Source organism: Lytechinus pictus, chromosome 12, assembly GCF_037042905.1.
Source record: "Lytechinus pictus isolate F3 Inbred chromosome 12, Lp3.0, whole genome shotgun sequence".
Classification (NCBI taxonomy): domain Eukaryota; kingdom Metazoa; phylum Echinodermata; class Echinoidea; order Temnopleuroida; family Toxopneustidae; genus Lytechinus; species Lytechinus pictus.
In genome coordinates, this window is record NC_087256.1 from 23,330,851 (window position 1) to 23,345,759 (window position 14,909).

The following is a 14,909-nucleotide window of genomic DNA, read 5'->3' on the forward strand; positions in this document are numbered from 1 at the left end:
ATTGAAAGAAACAAGTTTCAGGGGTGTGAGAGTTCAGATTTTTAGCTGATTTCAAACTTTTTTGTTTTGATTTTCAGCGTAATTTCAGCTTATGTTTGGCTTTCCTCTGTACAAAAAGTATGGGAGCTCTTTCTATTTCAGACTTTTTCAACGCTCTTCAGCTTTTTTCAAATCTTTTTATTTGTGACCACTCACACCCCTGAAGTTTTCAAAAGAAATTTTCTGATGAAATCTGAAAATCAGATCAGGTTGAATGCTTTTACACTGTACATAAGGTATAAAAACATTGTGTTGGTATAACCATATAAAAACATGCATTGTCTGCCATAAAACATTGAAATGTTTCTGATGCATTTCAAAGAACCACAAGTTTTCAAATTAAGTTTTCTGTTTTCTTTTTTTTTATGTATCTGATCATGGATCCTATAATGTATAGATGCTACTCATTTGTAGATCCTGAATACAGAAACACAAGTTATTCAAGCGAAGTTTAATTCTGATTAAATGATTATGTACATGATGTAAATGTATCTCATAGATCTATAAAACAGTGCTGTACAAAGTACGTGCTTGTTCTGATCAGGGGGAAAACTAAAATAATTTGTACACACGGGTCCCGTAACACAAAGGTTAGCAATTAATTGTACTCTTCATTTTCACAATTGATTTTAATACATTGTACTCAATGCAATCAATCATAAAAAATGTTCTACGATGATTGCTAAACTTTCTGTTACGGGTCCCTGGGCTGTACATGTACTTGCACAATCCCTCCCCCCCAAAAGAAACTGTAGTGTAGCATGCTTCCTCAAGATCAGACCAATGGATTTTGAAGCCTTATTTCTTTTTTTATTTTTTAGTGCAAGGCCACATTTCAAATAGGCATATTTTCATACATGTACATGTAGATGTATTACAACACAAATGGGAAAAATTAAATATGGTATTAAAAAAATATCCGAGGCAAGTTGCCAGTGAAAGACACATTGATGCCAATCTAGTCCATAGCCTTGGATTGATCACTAAAACTAGCCCTGGATTTTCAATTCATGAAACTTCAGGGCCCCCGTTGCATATTATTATAACTTTGCCATCCAATGGTTACTACCATGGTAACGCTGATCTACATGTACAGCAAATCAGAATTTATGCAAGTAACCATTGGATGGCAAAATTATAATGGTAACTTGTATGCAACGAGGCCCAGTTTTTTTTTTTTTAAAGTAATATGATTGTAAATATGTATTTTCTTGTTTGTTTGTCTATGTTTCCAGTGGAGCGATGAGCTCCGAATCAAGTATGAGCCATGAGGCTGGAGATGGGCTGGATTACCTGTCCTCACCTGCCAACATCAAGAAATACAGACGTGAAGCCCACAAGAGAGTCTTCGTCAACAGGAGTCTCAGCATGGAGAAAATCAAATTCTTTGGATTCGACATGGACTACACTCTAGCAAGTAAGTATGGCATTATCAGCAGTTCGAACATTACAGTACATGGGGCTCGGGGTGATTTAGCACTCGAACTGCTCTGAAGAGCCATGGAAACTAGAAAAGGAGCCCTGGAAAATGCAGATTTAGTCAGTAATTTGTGAAAGAAGCTCCCGAAACATATATATTTTTCGCCGGATTATCAGAATCGAGTGTCTGTGGGGTCCTGTAGTACCACTAAACTTTTTTTTTTTGGAGGGGGTGTCAGTTGTTGCGGAGGGTGTAAACATCGTTAGCAATAGTAAGGCCGAAAAGTCATCCCCAGATCATTGGAATACCAAAGAAGGTTAATATGTACCCCTTTAAAATAGAGTATAGGCTTACACGTATAGTGTATCTAGAAATTTAGTCTGACCATGACATATGACCCAGGGAGTTGTCCGATCAGCTGTTTGGTATTAGCAGGGGACCTGGATGAACTTCCTCTGCATTAGTCTCCATCAGCAGACCCACTTTCTGTGTATTACATCTCTGAGCTGGTTTATTATGTACAGGTCCAGTGACTGAACTGACACAAATTGCTCACAATATAAAAGTCTTTGACATCAACAGATGGACTGTACATGCACATGCACATGCAGGTCTCTATTCATATCAAATCAGCAACAAAAAATTGCCTTTGAATGGATGGGGTTACACGTACATGTACAATGTAGGAGCTACAGTGTATGCAGTACTGGGTAGGCGTTTCGAAAAGCTGTTCGTACAGTAAGTTACAAGAGACTTTTAAAAACTCGACATTAATAAAACATATTGGTTTATTTTACCACAAGAAAGGATCTCCTGTTGTTTTTAAAGTCGCTAGTAATGTACACAACCAACGTTATGAAACACCTTACCCAGTTGATATGAACACATCAGTTGCATTATTCCAATTTTCTAATACTAGCATACATGTATGTGTGCAAGATAAAGTCTGCTTGCTCCTTTGCAGTCAGTAGGCAGGTCCCAAAAAAGTGGCTTCTTTCATCCAAGTGATATTCATGACTTGAGAAGTTTTGCATATTTAATGAGCTTGATGCGAACCAAAACACCTCTTTTCATTCTGTCATTGCTGCTCTAATTGTGCATCGAATTTCATGATTCTAGTATCATTGTAAAGACGAAGAATCATTCTTTCAGGTCATGTGTTTGAATTCATTCAAAGATTTTGTAATATACGTTAAAATTGTGATCTAAAATATGCTACAAAATAATTATTTTCACCTGACAAAAACTGCTATTTTCACACTTTATTTTTGTTTGAGCCCAAATGATTTTTATATCATGATAAAGCTGAATATGTATGCTTTAAAATGGTATAGCAAGGCTCCACATTAACTTTTTTTGGTGGTGGCCCGTTCGGGCCACCAAAACCATCAAATAATTTTTTTTGGTGGCCCGATATTAAAGTTTGGTGGCCCGAAAAATATAAAGAAAAACATTAAAAATGAATAAAACAAACTTCTGAAATATTAATTCTGCAGCCACTACCACTAAGTTCCTTTCACTTTATACATCTTGTATGTAAACCTTGTTTGCTGTTATTTTACTTTGCTAATTGATAATTGTTTCTATCGTTGTAAAAATGAAATGATTGAAAGTGAATAAATGAATTGTATTGTTCGCAGGTTGTGTGGACTTTTTTTTAAATCTCTGTATAGAGATAATGGTAAAGTAAATAAATAGTGCATAGCAAACTCAGATAGATGTACAAAACAATGGTTTTTCCTTCCTTCTTCTTTGAATCCTAAAACCTAGATTATGCATGCCCCAAATCCAGTTTATTTCTGTTTTCTCTTTTGCAGCATATAGAAGGAGAAAATCACAGAAAAATATGCTGCAAAATTAGAACAATGCATAAAAGGGAGAAACAAAAATTAAGAAAGAAAAAAACAAAGAACAGGGAAAAAAAGAAAAAAAGAAAAGAAAAAAATTAGAGAGAAAAAAGAAAAGAAAATTAAAGAAAAATTAATAAAACAAAGTTAATATAAAAATGGGGAAAAGGGGAAAATTAAGAAGCCATTACATATATTTTTAACAGCTGTGGCAACAGTCTATTCTGACTGGAATATAATTAAAAGCCAAGCATATAATTTTCACTTACCTTTTGGGAATGGCACATTTCTATTTTTATATCCTTTAGTTTGTATTATTTTATTTTCAGTAGAAACAAATTTTTTTATAATCAGGCATATTCAATGGGAAGGGGTATAAATGGTTTAACCACTGTCAAAAAAAAATGAAAGAAAAAAAAAAGAAAACGGCAAAAACTATATTGGAAAAAAAAGTGTGAGAAAAGTCCTTCCCTATATTTGCCAAAATGTTGGAAAAAAAATCACATTTCATATCAATGAAATGCCTTCCCAAAGTATTTACTTTCTCAAGAGTGGTTTAAGAAGTCATTTATAAACAAGAAAGAAAGAAACTGTCTGTTTGTTTAAGGCTAGAAAATACACAGCTTCGAAAGAAACCAAGTATCAACATACATACAAATGCACACGTGGGACTGTGATGTACTTGCCTATGTGTTTTTATGTGTATTAATTCATGTGGAAATCGGTCTTTTTGAGTCAAAAGAGAGGTCATAATTCCTCTTCTTAATACTTGCAAATAATCAGGGTACACCAGATTTTCGTAATATAGACTGTAGAATTTCATTTCATTGGTGTAAAAGGTGACTTTGACTTAGATTTTCAAAGTTCTGTGGAAGATTTCTCAGCAGCAACATTTTTTATCGCAGCTCCCCGAGTCTGAATATGCTGAGCTAGATCTAGAGCACAGCTGTATGCAGTGGCTTCATGCAAAGCTCACGCCAGCCGGCCGGCGCGGCTGGCTGGATAATAGCTACTGTATGCTATAGCTGTAGGCCTAATATGCAAACTGTGTGTGTGTGTATTTGTGTGTAGATCAACAAAAAAGGCGCATGACGAACTGGCTTGCAATTTGAGCTGTAGAAAGTTGATAAATGCGTGCAAAATTGGGAGAAAAATTGCGCTACTTTGAAAATTATTGGTTGCCCGATTCGGGCCACCAAAACTTAACATTTTATCAATAATGGTTGCCCGAGGTGAATTTTTGGTGGCCCCGGGCCACCGGGCCACCGCTAATGTCGAGCCTTGGGTATAGGTTTCAAAATAAGAATTGGTTTAATCGGGTCAAGATCACACTTTTCATTGTCCAAGTACATAAAGCAGCTTGAAAACAAGAATACTGCACTCTGATTGGTCAAAGGGACGACACACTGGCAAATTCCAACGGTTCCACTGCCTGGGCTCATGCGAAGGTCACACTTCCCATGTGGTAATCTCCTCAAACTACCCGCGCCTGTTGTTCTGTGAACCTTATCCAGCCAATCAGAACTCTGGATTTCATGCAAGTACAAAATTTCAGAAATCTCGTCTTGTACCTTGGTGGGAAAAGTGTGATCTTGACCCGATTAAAAGGTGCCGCATATCAAGAGTGGCATTGTGAGAAAGTACAGAAGTTCAGCTTTATGGTGATATATATATCATTGAGGCTCAAAATAAAAAGTTTTGCACAATTTGCAGAAGAAAACAGAGGAAGAAACTTCAGTTTTGAGGCACATTTTCAGGCCAGAAATTCACTTTTTCTCAAACTATTGTATACAAAATAAATGACCAATGTGAAAGAATAACATTTACTCTATCTGATGGTGCAATGATATTTCATTTAACTAGAGATTAAAACAGGTAAATTATTAGAGAAAGAAAATCTCACGAATCACGAGATTTTGCAAGGAGGAGGATTCAGCCACGAGATGATTTGGATGAATCTGGCCTTTTTGCTCATTAGCATAGGGACCTGCGGTCTGACTGTTTGAATCAAATCAGCACTTTACCAGGTTGAACTTTTTTTAATAACCTGCAGATTATGGGTAATTTTCAGGTCATTTTCGGAGTTCCTTGTGGAGCCGGGACAAAATCCGGGGGCGGGGGGCCACTTACATTGACGAGTGGATACCATGCGCGACCAAGAAAACATGTAAAAAGGATGTCTTTTTCAAGATAGGGCACGTTACGTACGTAACGTGATAAGGGTGTCAAAAACACTAAAATTATGAAAAAAGGGTATCTATTTTCGATAGGAAAGGTACGTGTTTATATAGGGTCAAAATTGCGAGGGTGTAAAAAATTAAGACTAAATTGTTTTATAAAGGATGTACTTTTGCCCCAAGAGTCAACACTACGTGGACGTGTTTAGAGTACGATTTGCGCGAGATGTGGGAGGTGGGGCTGTACCAAACCCAATAATGTAGGTGAAGGTAAATCGACGTCCGTGGCATAAAAAATATCGTACTTGTTTAGGGGGTCAATTCAGGGAACTTGCCAAGAGTATCGTTTTGTTTCCAATACTTGTTAAGGGTAGGGTTTCACACGCCAATACTTGCTAAGGGGTGCATTTTCAGAAACTGGAAAATACGTGTTTAGGGTGCTTTTCGAGACCTCATGGTCGCGCATGGTATCCACTTGTCAATGGAAGTGGTCCCCCGGGGACAACATATATGTGTTTTGTGCCTTGATGATACATGTATGTGAAGTTCAAAATCCTGAAATGGATGCTAGCATGCTTATGACATTTGTGGCCATGATCATGTCTATCACACGTGCAGGGTCAGGTATCCATTGTTCTACTTTGTAGGATCTCAAATGTATTTCAGTTTGTCATATCAAACATCTGCATACATGTAATGTCGGCCTACATAACATCTGGAATGCATTCTGTGAGCGAGGGCGATGGACTTCTGACGTTGCCTTATCAATATGATACAGTACATCATGTACTGCCATGACCCCTTTTTAACACAGGAATGATAACATGGTTGATTCAGCGTGTGTTAATTAGCAAACAATGGGGAGTCACCCTGGGATTTTCAGAGTGTTTGAATAGTCAACATTGTTTAAGTCCAGCTTACAACACTTCAGCTTGTGTATACTGCCATTATATAGCCTTTTTTTTTTTTTTTTTTACACTTAACTAGTCAGTGGAAGTGAGAAAAAGGGAAACAACCTCAGACACTGTTGGCCATCTCTGCATGTCGGCCTATATAACTCCATTGACAGTGTTAGGGTATCTACATGTACATTGTAAAGATGTTGTCAATTTTAGACACTTAAAACTTAAGTTAATAATAATAATTTTCTGCATAGCCCTTAACACATGTATCAGAACAATGTCTCTAAACGCTTTACAGATATATTACCCCGGTCATCGGATCCTTGCATGCCCGCATACAATGTATGCACCTTCTCCACTCCCTGGGGAGCATTCCAACAAGAGTTCCAAGACTCGATTGCTAGGCATACTACATATAGGCTTTCGCATCCTACTGGGTACCCATTTAACACCTGGGTGGAGAGTGGCAAATTGTGGATCGACGCCTTGCCAAAGGACGCCAGGCCATGGTGGGATTCGAACACACGACCCTCTGATTACAAGGCGAGAGTCAGAACCGCTACACCACGGCGCTTCCACAAGATTTTCTGCTAAAACCAGTTTAGTGAGGCTAAGCAATCTTGAAAACTACATCACGAGGTGGTTTTCCGAACTGGTTTGGAAGAGCGCTTCCAAGACTGCTTCAACCCTTCTCATTAAAAGTTAAACTAATTTCCACTAAACTAGTTTTAGGGCGGTAATGAGAACGGGGTCTTTGAGACTGAGCAAACTTGTGCTTTATAGAGTATAGACTGATGTGCAAACCCTTCACTTGAGTTAAATGGCCTGAATATGCAGCCTACAAGGACTTGCGTACTGAAGGACCTCTTGCTCTGGAAAGTGAAACGGCATGTTTAAAATGTTCTAGTCTTGTGTGGAGACCCACTTGTTGATCAAAGTTTCAATCAGGGTCTGTGCCTGCAGACTAGATGGATAATCAACTGTACTGTGGATTATTCCAGAGACGTCAATAGAAGCATGATTGCAATGCGATCTATGATTGGATAACAAATCTCTATGTATGATGCCATCAACAAACTGTGCTAGCAATGCCGTAAACCTGATCTGTTAAATCAGCGTTCAACCCTACACCTTACCTCATCATACTCCGCCCAAGGAGAATCTGCTTGCCCTGGCCTACTTCTGCCAGTGTCTGCTCTCCTTTTCTTTGTAATTGTTTGATAGAGTATGTAGGCCTACATGTACATGTGTCATAGTCTATGTATGTGTACACCAAGGAACATGATACGTGTAGAAGACAAATATATCCAGATCACATCATTTTATCCTAGTTCTTGTCTGGCAAAAATTTATTTTAATTTTTTAATTTTCTGGGGCTACTTTTCAACTTTTACTACCTGAATCTGCACGTTGGAAAAACTTTAACATTGCAATGAATGGGGATTTTCCAGGCCTCTTTCTTCTTTAGTTTCCATTCGAGGGTTCTTTTGAGCATTTTAGGGGCACAACCATCCGAGCCAATCTTTCTCTCCATGAAAGAATCTCTCATGACAATAATTGATCTATATAGTTTAAGAGTTGTTTTGAGCATTTTATTAATTGCATTTTAAAGAAAAAATCTCCATTTTCTTCCTCTTCCTAATACTGTAAACGCTGTTATTTTTGCTGCAGCCTGTTGCATAAAACTTTTTACCTGAGAAAACTCCGGTAAAAACTGAAAACTAAGGTTAGTCTGATTTCTGCCATTGACTTTAACACAGGGCAAAAACTCAGGTAAAAAATACCTGAGTTTTATCAGGTAAAAGGTTTTCTGCAACAGGCCTATTTATTTTTCATGCTGGGCGGCTTCATTGATTTTGTAACTGATGTGTTTGTACTGTCAAATAAATGATAATAATCCATCCCAATCTCCCCCCCCCCTCTCTCTCTTTCTCTTGCTACAGTGTACAAATCTCCACAATACGAGCAGCTAGGCTTTGAATTGATTGTCAAGCGTATGGTTGCCATTGGATACCCTCAGGTAAACAAACCTTCCTCTGCTAGTCCGCTCACCGGATGCAATCTCATGCCAATTGATATGAGCATTGAAAAATCATTCAATCATGATCATATGAGAAGAATGAATCGAAATCATGTACACCTTTTAAGTCAGGGGACCTTTTCATGAATATTGTAAGATAAGATAAGATTTTATTAAACTCTATATCGACCCCCGATCAGGAGTATGAGAGTCTCAACAAGAACATGTTTGCAATAATGAATTAATGAATATTGTCATCACTGATTGGTTGTCTTTCTCCATCGATAGTTACCATAGTAACAGTCAGAGGCCAGAGCTTCTGAACCAATGAAAACAAAGGATTCCCTGAAATTGTCAGTGCTGACAACTTTCATGTGAAACAACCCCCCCCTCCTCCATCAGTGATCCTGTTCAAGTAAAATTCGATCTTTTCAGTACAATTCTATAAATATTGAAGATGAGCGAACTTAATCAGCTGTCATACGAAGTACATGGGGTGTAGGCAAACAAGAGTTTCCCCAGGTGAGAGTTGCAGAGAGTTGCAACAAGAATTATATGAATATTTTACAGACTTTAATTTGAATCAGTCATATTAACCCAAAACATGTAATTTATAACAAATATCCAGTCTAAACATCCCCATTAAATTTCTCCTATTTTATTCAACAAGAGCAACAAAAGACATATTGGCCGGAATTCACAAAGGTGGTTTTTAAAACCATTAGTTGAACCCATGATTTATGCAGGTTTCCTGTATAAATTACGCTTATTTACCGCTTTTATTAAAAAATGTCTAATGCTAGTGCGCGCTTTTGTCACAGTGCGCCAAATTGATGCCTGTTGCCGTGGTTATTCACGCTGTTTTATTGATTAGTCCACTGTTTTGAATTAATGAATCCACTCTTTAAATAGTGGACTCATGAATTAAGTAGCGTACTTAACAATGGCAGCAGGCGTCGATTTGGCCTAATGACCTATTCTTCTGTGTGATCCTTGAAATTTTGGAGGGATTCGACCAACCTTTCCACTACAAATTTTCACTGCCTTTATAAAAGATAATGCACATTTTAACATTTGTGATGTTATTGGCTATGCAGGTATCTCGGGTATTCACAATAACATGCAAAAGCACTCGGCGCAAGTGCCTTTTACTTTCGTATATTGCAAATACCCTCGAGTGCGATGCATGGCCACAACACACTCATAAATGTGCATTATTTGTATAATATACAATGAATGTTGATTTCTCGTTTTCTTTTCTTTTTTTCAGGACCTGTACAACTTTGAATATGATCCATCCTTTCCTATTAGAGGTCTTGTCTTTGACAAAGTTTATGGAAATCTCCTTAAGGTGAGATTATGTTGGATTTAAAGAGAAATGCCAGTTGTAACGTTCTCATAAAGAGTTCAAACAGAGTCCAATAAAATGACTACCTTGGAAGTGTTTGTATGTAAATAAAAAAAACATATGTGCCAAATGGCTCTGGAAGATAATGTGTGTATGCCGAGAAATTAGCAAAATAAACATGGAATTCCCTTAAATGTTGGCTATTTTTTCAAAGCAATATTAATACACTCTCCCACATATGCTTTTTCTGTGTTAGTGATCGTTAAGTGTTGTCACTTTTCAGCTAAGATTTCATTATTTCACAAAGATAAGTTTGTTATTGTACTCGATCTTGATCTTTGACGATGATGTAGTGACATTAACCTTAATTCTAAAGACTTTCTCATGAAATAATTGTTTGCTGTAACTACATTCTTTTTCTTTTACCTTTAAGAACTACTTTGTACTATACGTGATCAACATTTGAAGTATTTTCTCATAGATTAAAAAAAAAACTCTGAAAATGCCCTTACACAACTTACAAAGTGAAGGGAAAACATGAATAGAAAGTAACAATTGAAGGGATGTAAAGCCAGATAAGGAAACATTATGATCATGAAGTTTTTGCATTATTCATTTATGTTAGTAAGCTGAAATTTAGATAATTTCCTGACTCCATTTCTAAAATAATGTCCACTTCTATGTACAGTTATTGCTACATATAAAAATGAAAGCTAAATCATTAGAATATTTGTCGGCCAAAATACAGTATGTAATACACTTTTCATTTAGCGAGTACTTTGTTTGCTTGTGTCTTTCATTTGATGTTGATGAAAGAGCAATTTATGATCATCCAAAAATTGATATTCCCCAATATTTTGATAAAGTATCAGTATATTCCTAATTTTTACTCATTTTACAAAAAAAAAAAATCTGTTACTTTCAGCCATTAAATTTCATGTACATGTGAGTGGGGGTAATGATGCATGGATTTCATTTTCACCCGTTTGAAAATATTTTATTTTCAAACCTATACAGATTGACACATATGGCAATATCCTGGTGTGTGTACATGGCTTCAAGTTCCTAACCTCGGTGGAGATTGCAGAACTGTACCCTAACAAATTCATTGCACTGAGGACGGAGCAGGAACGTCTGTATGTTCTCAACACACTCTTCAACTTACCAGGTATGCCCTAGCCATAGCTTGGCCCAAATTCCATATCTTGCTTACGGTAGTCCACAACCGATTTTGATGCAACTTGTTTTATATTGTTCCTCTCATTTTACTCTTTCCAATAAGATTGCTTCTCTTCTTGGGTTTGGTTTCCTTTAAATCTTGGGTTTGCATATAGTTTAAACCATGATTGTAATACCTAATTTATCTTAAGCCATGATGTATTCATTTGCGTTCATGACAAATACTATGGACGATTAGCTACTCATACACATAAGGGCTATGAATGATCAGCTACCCATACATATAAGGCCTATGAATGATCAGCTACCCATACATATAAGGGCTATGAATGATCAGCTACCCATACATATACAAGGGCATATACAAGGGCTGAAGTAACCAACCTTTTTGTTATCATGTACCTCTGGTATATTATTAATAAGAGGTCATTGTACTCCTCTCTTCCCCACATAGAAACCTACCTCATCGCGTGCCTGGTGAACTATTTCTCAACTCAACCAGACTTTGTGGACGGTGATAAGGGCGTGAGGAAAGGAGATCTCTTCATGTCATGGGAGAGCATCTTCTCGGATGTCAGGAACACTGTCGACTGGGTTCACATCAAGGTTGGTTTACGTTTCATTTTAAAAAGTTCAACAAAATCTGTGTCTACACTTGTTAATAATGATACTAGTCATAACTATGATTTTAAATAGCGCTTAATACTTTGCGTTTCTAAGCGCTTTACAACATTTATCATCCATAAAATCTAACATACATGTATCTTGAATAATCTGGATCCCAGAACACAAAGGTTAGCGAGTAATCTCTAAATGAAATGGCCTATCAAGATCATTGTTGCATGCGCAATTTGTTCAGTAGACTGACTAGCAACCAATCAGCTTTGTTCTTTAAAATCGGCGATTAATCGCTCACCTTTGTGCTGCGGGGCCCTGGTGTAAGACATTGGTTTGACTTTGGCGAATACTTGACTCGTGGAAGGTGAACTTGTAAAGTGTTTCTGTACTACTAAATAGTCGCAGCTGGGAATTTCTTTCTGTATCTTTTGGGTTTGTTTATTCCTTTGATCTTTGTTTACCATCATCCATTATTACTAGAATGGCTTGTTCAGACAAAGCATAGAGATTAACCCACTAATTAAAAGGTGTCCAGAGCCCTATTGCATAAAAGCTACTATTATGATAACTATGCCATCCAGTGGTAACTACCATGGTAATGATGATGAAGAGCCAATCAGAATCAAGGATTCCATGCAAGTTACCTTTTAATGGCAAAGTTTTATACAACGGGGTCCAGACATGTGTCATTGACTTAAACAGAGAAGATCTTAACCTGTTGGAGACTGGATGATTTCGCTATAACACATGTTTTCCATAGACTCCAGTCTGCACATAGGTGGGCTCAGTCTGCAACGGGTTAACATACATGTAGCTTTTCACAACACAATTTGTCTCCTTCCTCAGAAGCACACCCAAATGTTACATTGGCTTTATTGTGCCAGTGCGTTACTCGGTCTGAACAAGCCTAACCCCATCCCTGTAGAAAGCAAAAACAGATAATACTGAATTCTATAGTTGACCTTTTTTTTTAAAGCATTGTTTCATTTTCCATCATGTGTGAACTAAAGAAGAAAAGCTTTGTTTGTTCTTTGATCCCTAGGGCTCCCTCAAAGATAAAACGGTAGAAAACCCCGAAGAATACATCATCAAGGATCCAAGGTTACCCATGCTTCTTCAAAGGTGAGGGCAGCAGACTGGACCGTTCTACGCAACCTTTATTTTTTACGTTTATTTCACTCTCCAACATTTCTTTCTTTTTTTTTGTTTAGTTGTAACAGACACTATTATACTGGCAAGCCATTTATCTATTGATACCATTCTCACCAAAGACAGCTAGTTGGGAACAATCAACTAGCTACATTTATATATAAACAAAATGACCCTTATTGAGCCCATGGGAAATTCTAATATACTTTTTTTTTAGATTTAAGCAGTCACCTTGTACCTTTAATAATATTGATTGGTTTGTGTCAGTTTCTGAAGAAAACAAATTTTACAGCCATAATATTCTTTAGGTCATGGACAATACAATTCAGGCTTCTATTTTTCCCTCTTTTGCAGAAGCAACGGTATCAATAGATCTTCTGGCTTGCTGGTTTTTTTTAGTAAATACATACTTGCATTTGCCACATTTTATCTGTTCTTTAGAACCAGCGCACTCCTACCTTATCGATGGACGACGACTCACTGGTTTTTAGGCTAAAGACAAACTCTTTTAGCAGGCAAGGTTTGCTGTGCTTTCCAAAATTTTAAATCTCTCCTGTTCTCAATGCGACATTCATGTAGGTCTGAACTGATCTCTTGGAGGAGGAAGGCGAGATAATGGATTCGATAAAGCAACCAAGCCTCTTTTTATGAAAAAAACCTCACAATGTACTAATTTGATAGGATCTGAAGTGGCAAATTAGCATTAACATTTTCTAATTGAAAACATTTATAGCAATGCTGCCCTCTTTTGACAAGAGGAAGCAAATGGCCCCAAAATTAGGTTTTATAATGTGTTTGTTTTTTACAAAGTGATTCATTCTTCCATATCAAACTTAATAAAAAACAACTATCCTGCTGCTATGTACATGTATGGCTCGCTAACCATCATGCGTTGGCATCTAGATAAATGAAATTGGTATCTACATGTAGGTGTATTTCTCTTTTTTGTCAGAAACATCACTTTTGTTACTTGCTTCCTTATGTCAAAGTAGGGTTGAATAAATGGATTGTTTGTGGAATCGCTCAGTCCATAGAAAGGGTAAACTTCAATTTTTTACCTAGCTGGCAGAAGGATGTATACCAAGGGTTCTCAAACGTTTTTCCTTGAAGGGCCAGATTGGATTTCAATGAAACCTGAAAAGGCCAGAGTAAACTGGAGACTTACCTGTGCATCGTGCATCAGGAGTGGGGAGCGCCGAGTCTGTTACGGCCGGCGTCCCCTGGAAGCTCAGAAGTCCTGGATTCTCTATGGTTCAATCTGACCCTATTTCGGGAGCATTATCCAACAGATTTATAACAGATTAATAGGCAAGACTTCCAAAATTCATCGGAAGTCAATAGTAATGTTAAACTACAGTAACTGCTTTCAGCACTTGTATACGCCATGTGGAACGCTGACCAGACACAGCACTACCCTATGGGAGCCATTTGTGCAATAAAAATAGTTCGGACCCAGATTGAGGAGTTCTGCCAGTAGGCCATGCTCTGAGAACCCCTGGGCGTATATAGTACAGTAGACACTTCTGACTTGTAAAAATAATGACCTCTCGGGTTCAACTCATACTATTCTACTGCTAGCTAGGCAAGAACATGAATAGTTATCCCCAAATATATATGCCTGGGTGGTTTTTAATAAAGCCTTCCATGAAGTTATGCACAGCATTCCACATGACTGGAACGTGTTCTCAGGTGGTAATTCAGCTACAGAGGGGTATATCAGTAGCACAAGAAAGGTTCACCAGTCTGGTGTAACCTCATGCATAATTTACAAATGGCTTATTAAAATACCCCCTCCCCCCACCGTTTTTTTTAATACGAGCTACTGTATGTGTTTTTAGAAATATTAATTATTCTTGAAATAGTAGGGCATATTTTACATCACGTTAAAGTCTATTTTATTTGTTCTAGCATCATTCCCCGTTGGTGGATTATTGCTCTTAAAGGTACACGATCCCCGGATTCTGAGGGCGCTCCGCTGCTTGACTTACATACATGTACGCACTGCGGACAGCGCCAGCTGCCAATTGACACCAACTTTATGGTTATATGTTGCGTATGCAGATGCCATGTTCCGAATGCCCGAGCTCTGACGATTCTCAGTTCGCATATGCCCGAGCTCAGACGATTCTCAGTTCGCATATGCCTCGGCTGCGGTTGGAAGATCTTGGCAGCTTTGCTCCGTCTCCTTCTGCTGCGTGAAGCGACGTCAG

General features: G+C 37.6%; 1 protein-coding gene across 6 annotated transcripts in view; it reads left to right on the forward strand.

Moving 5' to 3' along the window:
- Nucleotides 1-14,909, forward strand: part of LOC129272280 (cytosolic purine 5'-nucleotidase-like) — a 40,625-nt gene that overhangs the window by 14,233 nt on the left and 11,483 nt on the right. For all 6 annotated transcript variants that reach the window (XM_064107985.1, XM_064107983.1, XM_064107984.1 and 3 more), the window contains 6 exons: nt 1,275-1,456; nt 8,329-8,405; nt 9,676-9,756; nt 10,771-10,921; nt 11,387-11,538; nt 12,593-12,672. In XM_064107985.1, coding sequence (XP_063964055.1) covers nt 1,275-1,456; nt 8,329-8,405; nt 9,676-9,756; nt 10,771-10,921; nt 11,387-11,538; nt 12,593-12,672 — 723 coding nt within the window. The remainder of the gene's footprint in view (nt 1-1,274; nt 1,457-8,328; nt 8,406-9,675; nt 9,757-10,770; nt 10,922-11,386; nt 11,539-12,592; nt 12,673-14,909) is intronic.